The sequence below is a fragment of the Phocoena sinus genome, chromosome 3 (assembly GCF_008692025.1).
Source record: "Phocoena sinus isolate mPhoSin1 chromosome 3, mPhoSin1.pri, whole genome shotgun sequence".
Lineage (NCBI taxonomy): Eukaryota > Metazoa > Chordata > Mammalia > Artiodactyla > Phocoenidae > Phocoena > Phocoena sinus.
The window spans coordinates 8,112,291-8,124,755 of NC_045765.1; the positions used below are offsets into that span (position 1 = coordinate 8,112,291).

A 12,465-nucleotide genomic window follows, 5' to 3' on the forward strand; every position below is an offset into this window, starting at 1 on the left:
TTCTCTTGTTGCAGAGCACGGGCTCTAGAGCACGTAGGCTTCAGTAGTTGTGGCACGTGGGCTCAGTAGTTGTGGCTCGCAGGCTCTAGAGCACAGGCTCAGTTGTTGTGGTGCGCGGGCTTAGTTGCTCCGCGGCATGTGGGATCTTCCCGGACCGGGGCATGAACTCGTGTCCCCTGCATCGGCAGGTGGACTCTCAACCACTGCACCACCAGGGAAGCCCCGAGGGTGCTTTTTAAAATCACTTATTCAAATAGAAGTTTTTATGGAGGCAGACGTAGGTATCCACTGTCAGGTGCAAACACTTAAGTGAATAGCTCCCTCCTGCCCATCCTCTCACAGTCTGGGGGTGTGGGATACATTATTTTAGAGCAGGTGGTCAGGGAGGGCCTCTCTGAAGAGGGGACATCTGAGCAGAGGAAATGAGGGAGAGGGCTCACAGGCATCTTGTGGAAATGTGTCGAGGCGGAAGGGACTACAAAGATGAGAGCGTGCTTGGGCACTCAAGAAATACATGTGGAAGGATGTGGGAGCAGCAGAAGAAGCAGCGTGACCCTGGGAGAGTGACTTGGTTTCTCTGAACCTTTTCTTTATCTATAAAAGGGTCTAAGGGACTTCCCTGGCAGTCCAGTGGTTAAGACTCTGTGCTTCCAAAGCAAGGGGCTCCGGTTGATCCCTGGGGAGGCAACTAAGATCCCACATGCCCCACCGTCCCGCCCCCCCCAAATAAAAAGGGGTCTAAGACTTCCCCTCTCAAGAGGCTGGTGGTGAGGATTAAGTGAGATTGTGCCTGGCACAGTGCCTGGCATGGAGTGAGCCCTCCAGAAACAGAAGCCATCTGGGGAAAGGAGAGCTAGGTAGGGGGTGGGTTTGGGGGTGCTGGCAGACACGGTCTGCCAAGATAGGCAAGTGAAGGGGGTGAGACTCTCCCGGACACAGGCACAGAGGGGTGTGTGTGTGTGTGTGTGTGTGTGTGTGTGTGTGTGTGTTAGTTCTGAGAGTCAGAAAGTTTCTGGGGGGTCTCGTAAGACTGAGGAAAGGCAGAGCTTTTCTTTCATGACTGTCCTGGACTCTTCGAGAAAAGAAACTATTCCTTACTAAAGCCCATCCTTCTCATTTAGATGGCAAACTGAGGCACAGAGGGGCTGCGGCCTGGGAAGCGCCAAACAGAAGCTGAGTGGAGGGTCTGCACACCGGGCAGCCAGTGATGGGGGAGTCCCCTGGGGCTGGGGCCTCGGGATGGGAACAGTCCCCTCTCTCCGCCTCTACCCCCATCCATCAGACGGAAACAGAGACGATACAGAGACACAGTGAAAAACGGTGACCAAGAGGCGCGGAACAGAAACTGAGACGCAGAGACGGCGAGATAAAGAGAGAGGAGACACGGGGACAGAGAGAAAGACAGACAGTGAGATGGGCAGATTCATAGAGACGCAGAGAGAGACAAAGGCTGAGACATAAAAAGGCTAGGCGACGCTGAGAGACGGGCACAGGACGACCAAAAGACATTGCAAGAGATACAGAGACACCGACCCAGAATTGGAGGGACAAACGGACCCGAAAAGGGCTGCCCCCTAGGGAGACCCCGGGTTGCCCCGTCTGGGGGCAAGCCAAGTGCTCCCCCACCCCGCCCCCGTCGTGCCTGGGCAGTGACTTCAGAGCCGGCGCGGATTCTATAAATGGCCAAGCGACAGCCGGCCGGGGGGCGGGGCCGAATGAGTCAGCGCGTTGCGTCATCGCTGCCTGGATGCCGCCAGGCCCCGCCCCCGCCCTCCTGGGCCGCCAGGGGGCGCCGGCCGAGAGCTAGCGGAGGCGCGGGTCCTCTCCTGCGCAGTAGCGACCTGTGGCCCGCTGCGGGCCGCTCAGTGTGGGCAGGATCCAGAAACCTACGCGTTTGAATCCTGGCTCCGCCACCCTGGAGCTGTGTGACTCCGGGCAGTCGGCTTCACCTCTCTGTACAACATTTAGACCCCACATCATAAGGCTGCTGTGAGGAATGAGTTGACAGATCCAAAGCACTCAGTACGTAGTAGGAGCTAATCGTTTGCTCATTTTATGTATTTTAGCGTATCTTCAATATACCATTACACGCCATCAACTTGTCGGTAGTTGCCTTAGCCCAGTCGTTCTCAAATGGGAGCGATCTGCTGCCGACCCCTCACCCCCATAGCTTTCCCAGGGACATTTGGCAACCTCTGGAGACATTCCTGTTTGTCAAGACTAAGGTGGGGTGGGGGGAAGGGAGGAACGACTTCCCTGGCTGTCCAGTGGTTAAGACCCCCCATGGGGCTCGGGTTCGATAGGGGGAACTAAGATCCCACATGCCATGCAGTGCGGCCAAAACAAAACAAAAAAGACTAAAGTGAGGGGGGGTGTTGCTTCTGGCACTGAGTAGGTAGAGGTTGGGGATGCTGCTTAAAGTTCTGCAATGCCTAGGACAGACCCCCGCCCCCACGATGAATTATCCAGCTGGGGTGTCAACAGTAGCAAGATTGAGAAACCCTGCCTTAGCCTCATAGCATTAGGGGCAGAAGCCCGGGTTCAAATTCTGCTCTGTCACTAGTGAGCTGTGTGACACTGGGAAAGGGATTCCACACCCCGGTGCCTCAGTTTCCGCATCTGTAAAGTGCATATAATAGCAGCACCCACTTCTGAGGGTGTTGTGAGGTATGTATGAGTGGATACATGTACAGCATTTGGACCAGGGCCTAACATAAGGGCTGTTGTCATTATTAATACATCACGGCTGTGCCCTTAGCATGTGGCCAGCAAATTGCATGTCCTTGATGTATCATTAGTGTATGATATGGTTGCTGACATGTTATCCAAGTGTCACTAACATGGCCTAAACATACATGGCATGACGTGGGCATGTCATCCACCCCTATGGTACAGGGGTGAGATCTGGACAGGCAGGGCTGCTTGCAGGTGTTCCCTCCAGGCCAGCCTGGCTGGGACAGGAATATATGGGGGTGTCCATGGCCTGGAACCCACTAACACAGCCACTCCGTGGTTCAGGCAACCCACAGGTGGATGGGGAGGGTGAGATCCAGGATCTCTGCTCCCCCAGGTCCTTATGAGGGGATGGAGGGGACAGAAGTGGGGTGCCAGATTCTAAGCAGAAATACTGCTATTCCCTGTCCTTCCCTGTGCCGGGCACTGCCCTGGGCATATTGGAGGCATTATTTTTTGGCTGTGCCACCCGGCTTGTGGAATCTTAGTTCCCTGACCAGGGACCAAACCCGTGCCTCCTGCAGTGGAAGCACAGAGTCTTAACCATTGGACCACCAGGGAGGTCCCAGGCATTATTTCTTCTGATCCTCACAACACCCTCATGAGCAGGCACTATCATTAGTCTATTTTACAGGTGTGGCAACAGAGGCTCAGAGAGGGGAAGGGGCTGGCCTACATTTATAGACTATTGGTGTCTGGACTTAAAACCAGGGTGGTGCTCCATAAACTACCACAGGTGGTAGTCCTACCTCAAGACAGGAGAGGAATGAAGAAAGACCTCAGAGGTGTGGGGAGATGGCCTCAGAGACAGACACAAAGAGACTAGGAGACCCAGCCAGAGGCCTAATGAACAGTGGGGAGTGGGGAAAGGTTGATGGTCTCTGTCTGGCCAAGCTGCCCGCCGCCCCAAAAATGAATAACCCAGGCCGCCCCCCTAGGTGGAAACAATGACACAATCAGCTCCCAATACCAAGGCCCTGACATCACGAAGGGGGGCTGGCCAAGGTGGGGGGCGCCCCGCCCCTTGGCAGGCCTCTATGGCCAATGGGACGTCCTTGGAAGAGGCCCGGGCCGCCTCCCGAGCTTCAAAAACATGTGAGGAGGGAAGAGGGTGCAGACGGAGCTTCAGCTGCTGCCGCCTTCTTCAGCGCTGCTGCCACCGCTGTCCACCATCAGCCGGCATGTCCTCTGCTCACTTCAACCGAGGCCCCGCCTACGGGCTGTCAGCTGAGGTCAAGAACAAGGTAGGGCTGGAGGGCCTCCCCGCGACCCGGCCCACTTGCCCTGCCAGGCCAGAGGCCCCACACTTGGGGTTCCCTGGACCCCCTTCCTGCCTATCCCATATGACTTGGAACCTGAGAGAGAAAAAGGACGAGTATATGGGGAAGGGGATGCCTTCCTCCCTGGCCTGAGCATCCCAGAGCCCTCAGCTCCTGTTGGGGTGTGAAATGGGGGGGCATGCAGGCAGTCACAGGTAAACTGAGGCAGTTGGCCCATTGTGAAACCCCACTTGATTAGAGTCCCCTGTTAACCCTTTTTGTTTCTGGGGGTCTGGGGAAGGACTTGATTTTGCCCACACCCCCTAGCCCGACAAAGAATTTGCGGAGTGCTCCAGAGCTGGGGTTCCTGGGGGGTGAGGCCCCAAGGTGTTGGAGATTGTGAAGGAAACGGAGACAGCTGGGGATAGGCAGAGAGTGGGCATTAGGGACAAAGCAGGGGTCTCCTAATTCTGGGGGTGGGAGGACATGGGGACATCGCCTTCATGCTATGGATGGGTAAACTGAGGTTCAGAAAGAAGAGGCAAGTAGCTCGGGTCCTATATAAGAGAGATTCAGAACTGGGCCCCTGAACTTGCGGCCCGCGTCCCCCATGGGATCAGCTTCTCCAGGGCAGCAAGCTTGAAGTCCCCAACCCACTGGAACAATCCCTTGAGCACTGCCCAGGGAGGAGTCCCAGCCCCATTTGACAGAGGGCAACACTGAGGCTCAGGGTGGCTTTTCCCAGGGTTCCACAGGCAGGAAATGGGGAGCTGGGATTGGGAACTGGGTCGGGGGGGATCCTCGGGGCTGGAGGAGGGGCCGGGTAGGGGACGGGTGCTCGGGCAGGAGACAGATCCCAGCGTCGGCCTCCCTCCCCCCACCGCCGGCCCAGGAGCCGAGCGGAGCCGCCGCGCCATATAAGGCGGCCTCGGGAGCCCGGCCCGCGGGGCCGCGCTATATAAGGGCCGGTTTGCTTTATAAAGCCGGGCTGATGGGGAGGGGGGCGGCAAGGCCGGGGCCAGGTGAGGGGGCCTTCCCCTCCTCTTTCCCCTCCCCCAGAAAAAGGGGCGACCGGGTCTCCCAGGGGCCCGGAGCCTGTCTGGGCTGGGGTAGAGAGTTCTGGGGAAACGGAGCGGGGGCAAAGTGGGAGAGGAGAGGTGGAGGAGAGACGCAGAGATACTGGAAGCCTGAGACTTGAGAGGGACGGATGGGGGAGGGCGAGCCTGGAGCAAGATAAGACTGAGACAGGGATGGAGAGGTGGAGAGACCGCTGAGCCCCATCCTTGCCCGAGGAGTCGGAGAGATGGAGAGAGACCTATGAAAGCAGAGATGGACGAGCTATGAGGCCCACCCCCAGCCGGACACGAAGAGATGGGGACAGGATGACAGGGCCTAGGAAAGACAGACAGAGCTGGGAGAGAGACTGAGGACAGCGTGCCATGGGGAGAGAGACAGAGAAATACAGACATGCACAGGGCCAGGAGTAAGGCAAAGACAGGCCCTCGCCCCGAGCCAGAGAGGGGGCCCCAGGGATGAGGACCTAGAGAGACACTGAGACAGAGATATAAGACAGAGCTGTCCCCTGCAAGGCGGCATCCAGGGGCACCTCCTTAGGGCTCCTCCTCCCCTGCCTGAAGCTCCCAGGAGGGGGGCAGGGCCAGGGGAAGCTAAACCCCAAGTTTGGTCTGGAGGGGGAACCAAGAGGCCAGGCGCCGCCCCCCAGCTCTGAGTATCTTGTTCTCCACCCCTTAATCCACATTCGGTGGTGCCAAACCTCAGAATGCCTGGAATGGCCCCTGGGCAGGTGCCACCTCAACACTGGCCCTCAGCACATCCCCCCCACCCCCCTCAACTGGACGTTGGGACAGAATTGCCTTAGTTGGGAAGGGACGAGGGAAGAGAGCAGAGCTAGGGAAGCTTAGATTGGGCCTGGGATCCAACCCTGCTCCCCACTGCGTCCTCACCACCTTCTCTGTGTCCCCCACTACCAGCTGGCCCAGAAGTACGACCACCAGCGGGAACAGGAGCTGCGAGAGTGGATCGAGGGGGTGACAGGGCGCCGCATTGGCAACAACTTCATGGACGGCCTCAAAGACGGCATCATTCTTTGCGAGTGAGTGCGGCACTCATAGCTCAGACTCTGCCTTGGGCTGCCCCCAACCCCTCATCTCTACTACCTGAGCCCCTCAAATGACCAAGAGCTCAGAGCTGGATTGGGCACATTATATCTGATACGTTTGTTTTGAGGTATCAGATATAAAGATAACCACTGTGCCCATTTAGCAGTAAAGAAAACTGAACCTCAGGTAAAACACGTCGCCCAAAGTCCCACGCTGTTCCAACAGAAATGACTTCCGAATCTAGAGTCTGAACCATCATGCATACGGGGCAGCCACATGTATGGTCTCTAGAGTCCCAAGAAAGGGAGGTCACAGTGAAAAGGCACTGGGCCACATCAGCTGTCCACTGCTGGTTTGGTGACCTGAGCGATGTGCCACAGTAATTTAAGTGGGCCCTGATTTTCTCCCCCTCTCAGAACCTAATCACTGAGGGAGAGGAAAACCCTCAACAGCTCCCAAGCCCCGATTCCAGATTCCACCTCCTAGATTTCACTGCAACCCTATTTCTGGGCGGGGCCCTGAGCCCAGCTGGGGTCCTGTCTTTTTCTCTGAGTCTGACCCAGGGCAGGGTGACCCTAAGAGCCAGAGCTTGTGCGAGGGAAGCTTCCCAAAGGCACAGGGTTTCCAAGCCCTAGCTGCTGGAAAGAGAGGGGCTGGGGGATGCTGTTCTACCATATCCAAGGAATCGGGGGATGGTCTGGTGTCCCAGGCCTTAAAGAGTGCAGGGCCACCCACCCGTTTATGGACGAGGTGCATTTATGGAGCACCTGCTGTGTGCCAGCCAGGTCTAGGCGCTGGGGATAGTGAACAAAACAGACTTGACTTGGGGCGCTTACGGAGCTTTAGTCCTGGTGGGGGTGATTGAACAAATAATTGATGAAATAATCACATACTTGCCTGTGGTGGGAAGTGCCATGAGGAAGAGTCAAGCTGGGAAGGATGGGGGGCGGGGGGCATGGGGTGAAGGGTTGCTGTTTTGTACAGAATGGTCTGGGAGGTCTTTCTGAAGAGGTAATATTGAAGCAGAATCTTGGATGAAGTGAGGGAAGTTGTCGGCAGGACATCTTAGGGAAGAGTGGGCCAGGCAGCGGGGACAGCCAGTGCAAAGGCCCTGGGGTGGGAGCATGCCTCAGTGATCAGGTAAAGTGGAGGGAGTTAGCTGGGGGCCAGATGGTACAGGGCCTCTTCATCCTTCATACTATGGAGTTAGGCTTTTATTCTCAAGGCAATAGGAAACCATGGGAGTGCTCTGAACTGGGGAGTAACTGGAATTTTTTTTTTTTATTGAAGTATAGTTGATTTACAGTTGTGTTAATTTCTGCTGTACAGCAAAGTTATACAAGGTCCTACTGTATAGCACAGAGAACTATATTTAATATCCTATGATAAACCATATGGAATTGTTTTAAGAAGGCCATTTTAGCCATGGGATGACAAGCATCTGGAGGGGATGAGGTGGAAGCTGGGAGCCCAAGGGGAAGTCAAGGCAAGAGCCCAGGAAAGAGACACTGGTGGCTCAGAGCAGGGTGGAGGTGGGCTTCTGGAAGTCTTCAGGAGGCAGAGTAAAAGGAATTGCTGAGGGATGGAATGTGGGGGTGAGAGAGAGGGAGAGGAGAGTCAAGGGCAGCGGAGGGCTTTGTCTGAGACCTGGAGGGCTGGGTTTACTGAGCCGGGGAGGATGGAGGGAGTTCTGTGGGGGAAAGTGGGTGTCAGGAGTCCAGGTAGGGTGAATTTGATTTGAGACACCCATGTGGGGTGCTGGAATGGAGAGTAAGAGGTGGGCTGCAGGAAGATGTTGGGGAGTTGTTGGCATATGAATGGCATTTAAAGTCAAGAGAGGACTTCCCTGGCTGTCCAGTGGTTCAGACTCTGTGCTTCCACTGCAGGGGGCACGGGTTTGATCCCTGGTCGGGGAACTAAGATCCCACATGTCGCGCAGCGTGGCCAAAAAAAAAATAAAATGCCAAGAGACTCGATGAGATCAAGGGGGTGAGTGTAGCCAGAGAAGAGGCCCCAGTTCTGAGCTGTGGGCTCTCCAACGTGTAGCGGTTCGCAAAAGGAGATTGAAACGTGGTCACGAGCGAGGCAGGTGCACCCAGGAGACTCCCCTACACCCTCCATCGGGAGACTTTCTGACCTGAACGAGTCTAGCTCCCCGGGGTTGGTTTCCCATCTGGGTCCTGCCTGTGTGTGCGGATGGTCTGTGGTGGGGCTGCAGCTGGGGGCTGACTGCAGTGGGAAACAGAAAAAAGGAAAGCTCCCACTGACCGTCATCCTGACCCCTTGTCCCGCTGGGCTGGGCTTGGGTGGGGGCAGTAGGGGTCCCCTTCCTCAGTGCCCTCCCCTGCGCCTTGCAGGTTCATCAATAAGCTCCAGCCAGGCTCTGTGAAGAAGGTCAATGAGTCCACCCAGAATTGGCACCAGGTGAGCCCAGACTCTCTTAACTCTTTCGACCCCTGGCCCATAGCCCCTCAGAGCTCCACCCAGACCCCCACTCCCCTCCCACCCCTGACTGCCACCGGCTCCCCTCCAGCTGGAGAACATCGGCAACTTCATCAAGGCCATCACCAAGTACGGGGTGAGGCCCCACGACATCTTTGAGGCCAACGACCTGTTCGAGAACACCAACCACACCCAAGTGCAGTCCACCCTCCTGGCCCTGGCCAGCATGGTGAGTGTGGCTGAAGGGTGGGCATGGGGCTGGGGGCTGCGGGCGCTCGGGGCTGGGATGCGGGTGGGGCCCCTTGTGCCCTCTGAGCCCCGCGTGGGTGGGAGGGGGAAAGCAGGTGCTGCTTAGGGTCTCCGAGGGGACAGTGTGGCCCAGGGCTTCCTTGTCAGTCCCTGCCTCCCTCACCCTCCCCAGGCCAAGACGAAAGGGAACAAGGTGAACGTGGGAGTGAAATATGCAGAGAAGCAGGAACGGAAATTTGAGCCAGAGAAGCTAAGAGAAGGGCGGAACATCATCGGGCTGCAGGTACCGCCCCTTCTACATCCGGGTCTCACTGCTGAGCTGAGCAGAGGGTCAGGGAGTGGAAGAGGCTGGGAGGGCGCCCTGGTCCCTGCAGGCTTTGGCGGGGGGGGGGGTGGTGGTGGGGGTGGTGGCAATATATTTGGCCTTTACTAGACTATACGCTTGGCATTTTTCCATACCCTAACTCACTCCTCCGACAGCTCTAGGGGGTGGGTACTGTTACCAGCATACCCTTTATACAGACGGGAAAACTGAGGCCTGGAGAAGATAGCTTACTTGCCAGGATTGCCCATGTGATGAGTGGCCAGGCTGGAACTTGAACCCTGGAAGTCAGGCCACCTATCAGTCATGTGACCCACCTTCTCTGGGCCTCAGTTTCCAGTCTGTAGTCTGAGGGTGGAAACAGTGCCTCATTAGAGGGCCATGTAAGTGTCTGCTGACATGAGTTACATCTTGTGGCCCACCGTGAGATTTGTAAGCCTCGGGGTGATTCTCCTTCTGGCTCCCTAGATGGGCACCAACAAGTTTGCCAGCCAGCAGGGCATGACAGCCTACGGCACCCGGCGCCACCTCTACGACCCCAAGCTGGGCACAGACCAGCCCCTGGACCAGGCCACCATCAGCCTGCAGATGGGCACCAACAAGGGAGCCAGCCAGGTGTGTGGGGGGCCATGGGGCGGGCTGTGCCCCTCGCCGTCCCCTCGGCCTGACTGCACTGCCCTCCGCAGGCCGGCATGACTGCTCCCGGGACCAAGCGGCAGATCTTCGAGCCGGGGCTGGGCATGGAGCACTGCGACACGCTCAATGTCAGCCTGCAGATGGGCAGCAACAAGGGGGCCTCGCAGCGGGGCATGACAGTGTATGGGCTGCCCCGCCAGGTCTACGACCCCAAGTACTGCCTGACGCCCGAGTACCCGGAGCTGGGCGAGCCTGCCCACGACCACCACCCGCACAACTACTACAACTCCGCCTAGGGCCCTGGGCCTCCCGCCTTCCCCCGGGGAGGCCGGTGCTGCTTTGGGCAGGGCCCAGCCCGGCCCGCCGACCCCCTCCCCCTGCATGGCTCCTCCAGCCCCCTGGCACCTGCCTACAGGGTTAGCGTTTGGGGGGAGCAGACTGGGGGGGGCCTGTGGGGGGGAAAGGGGGCTCCTCCCTGGGTCCAACATAGAGCCGGGTGTTCCCGACAGCACCCAAAGGACGCACTGAGCAAAGCTACCCCGCTGTCCCCCACTCCCCACAGGTGGGTTCCCCAGGACAAGAAGCCCCCCCAAGCAAAGCCCCCAGAGCCCAGGCTCGCCCCCCTCCCCCATTCCCACAGTGGGAACAAACTGCATGCCCAGACCCCCAGCGGACACACGCGGTTTGGTTTGCAGCTGGCGTTAAGGGATGTGACAGCGGTGTTTGTAACGCGAGCACTTTCTTTTTCTACTTCACTGGAGCACAATAAATGGCTGTAAAGTCATCTGAGGACTCAGGGCTGCTCTGTCACAGAGGCTGTGTGGCTCTAGCACACGCATAAGTGGCCTCGCTTGGATATACCCCATGTCCCACACACACATCTGCACAGGCACACACACTCACATGCACCCTAAGGTACACACACAGAGCTCACAGAGCTCGCTGGACCCAGGATGGGCTCCCCCCGCTCCCGACTCACACACAAAATCCACATGCACGCACACTTCGTGTGTATGGTGTACACACGCTCTCTACAGCCTTAGTGCACATACTCTTTCACACACAGATACACATGCAGTACACACTCCTACGTCAAGGCACATAAAAACATAAACCCTCACACAGGTACACAATACACACACACACAGGCTCAGCACTCATGTACCTTCCCTGGGGGCCTGTGGGTTGCGTTGAGGCCAAGCGCTGGAACGGGCTAGATGGGATGTAAATCACAGTTCTGCAGCTTGCCAGCTAGGTGACCTTGGGCAAGTCACTTCCCTTCCCTAGGCCTGTTTTCACATTAGGAAAATGAGGACATGGAACCTTGTGGGGTCACAGGGAGCTTAAATGAAATGACGCCTCCAGACAGGGGATGACATTTGGTACTGACCATGAGAATGGACAACCAGCCAGGTCCTGGAGGCCCCTGTGGGCAGGGAGAACCCTTTAGCCCTGAAGTAGACTGTGGGAAGGTGGGAGGGGACAGGGCAGTGGGGAAAGATGGGCACTTTGGAAAGATGTGCCCACTTTGGATGGGCACAGTGGAGGCACTTTGGCAATAGCCCTTTACCAACTGGCACAGAGAGTTAAGTAGCTGACTGCAGGGCGCAGCTGGCCCAGGTGCCTGGCCTGCCAGCCCAGGATCCCAGAAGTCTGGACAAGGTCCCAACCTCCCCACATTTCAGAGGGGACCCTGCTCTCCCGGTGATGTGGGCCCCAGCTAACCTGCCCAGAAGCTATCAAATGCCAGGGTTCCAACGAGAGGATGCGGCCATGCTGGGGGCACAGCGGTCTTCTCCCCTTCCCTCCCCAGGGCAGGGGGCGAGGCTGGAATGTGGGGACCTGCAGAGACAGACATCAGAAGACCCGCTCACACAGACGTACACGGCCCCTGGGGCCTCATAAACTGGATTCCAGGCGCTCTTGGCCTGGCTACCCTAAGTCCTGCTACCCAAAGTCCTGCTACCATGGGGCCAGCTCGGGGAAGCTATGCTGAGGAGGATCCATGCCTGGCCTAGGGCCCTGCCTTCTTGGGTAAACAGCACCATATTAGCACTTGGTCTATAAGACTGGGGTGGGCGGGCCCTGGTTGGCAGGAGCCCCCTTTCCCTGGACCCCAGAGGGCATCCCCCACCCCCCCCCCCCGGCACCTGTCCACCACTCTGCCTGTGTCCGCTGGGTCCTGCCTCGGCCAGGGGACCCCACCTGGGGCCTTGGAGGGGGAGGTGGGAACACCAAGGAGGGGTATGTCAGGGTAGAGAGGGCCCTGGGGGACACATGCCAGACTCAGTGGCTGGGCCTGGTGGCCAGGGCTTCTGGCCTGGTCAGCATCTTCTCGGCCGTTCATATCCCCCGCTGCCCTGGTGGGTCTGAGTCTGTTCGAACTGTGCCAGTAATCATGATAGGTGCCTCCATCCTCAGCGTGGCCCTGGAAGGAAGGTTCCATCATCCTTCCCACTGTACCAATGAGGAAGCCAAAGCACAAGTCACTTGCTGCCCAGGCTCACGAGGCCAGGTGGAGGAGATGGACCTGCCCCACACTGCCAAAGTGTCAGGCTCTCCACACCACGAGACCATCTGGGGTCTCACCATCGGCCTTGTTAAGGTGTGTTTTTTCCAATACCACCAAGCAATTAACTCAGTTCTGACACTCTCTACCTGGAGAAAGCGTCAGATCCCACTGGATAAGGGTTCTGTCCAAGAC

General features: G+C 57.6%; 1 protein-coding gene across 3 annotated transcripts; it reads left to right on the forward strand.

Moving 5' to 3' along the window:
* Window positions 1-3,818: 3,818 nt before the first annotated feature.
* CNN1 (calponin 1) lies at window positions 3,819-10,545 on the forward strand. Of its 3 annotated transcripts, none has more exons than XM_032628202.1 (7): window positions 3,820-3,977; window positions 5,984-6,105; window positions 8,470-8,536; window positions 8,646-8,783; window positions 8,976-9,086; window positions 9,594-9,740; window positions 9,812-10,545. In XM_032628202.1, the coding sequence occupies exons 1-7, from the start codon at window positions 3,915-3,917 to the stop codon at window positions 10,055-10,057; spliced, it is 894 nt and encodes a 297-aa protein (XP_032484093.1). In that variant the 5' UTR covers window positions 3,820-3,914; the 3' UTR covers window positions 10,058-10,545. The 3 variants fall into 3 exon arrangements, with proteins under 3 accessions (XP_032484094.1, XP_032484093.1, XP_032484096.1); XM_032628205.1 differs by lacking the exon at window positions 3,820-3,977 and adding an exon at window positions 4,983-5,014; XM_032628203.1 differs by lacking the exon at window positions 9,594-9,740 and having other exon boundaries at window positions 3,819-3,977.
* Window positions 10,546-12,465: the final 1,920 nt, after the last annotated feature.

Coding starts and splice junctions, on each gene's coding strand:
- CNN1 (XM_032628202.1), top strand. CDS start 3,915: ATGTCCTCTGCTCACTTCAACCGAGGCCCCGCCTACGGGCTGTCAGCT. Junction 3,978..5,983: donor CAGCTGAGGTCAAGAACAAG/GTAGGGCTGGAG, acceptor CCCCACTACCAG/CTGGCCCAGAAGTACGACCA. Junction 9,741..9,811: donor CCAACAAGGGAGCCAGCCAG/GTGTGTGGGGGG, acceptor TGCCCTCCGCAG/GCCGGCATGACTGCTCCCGG.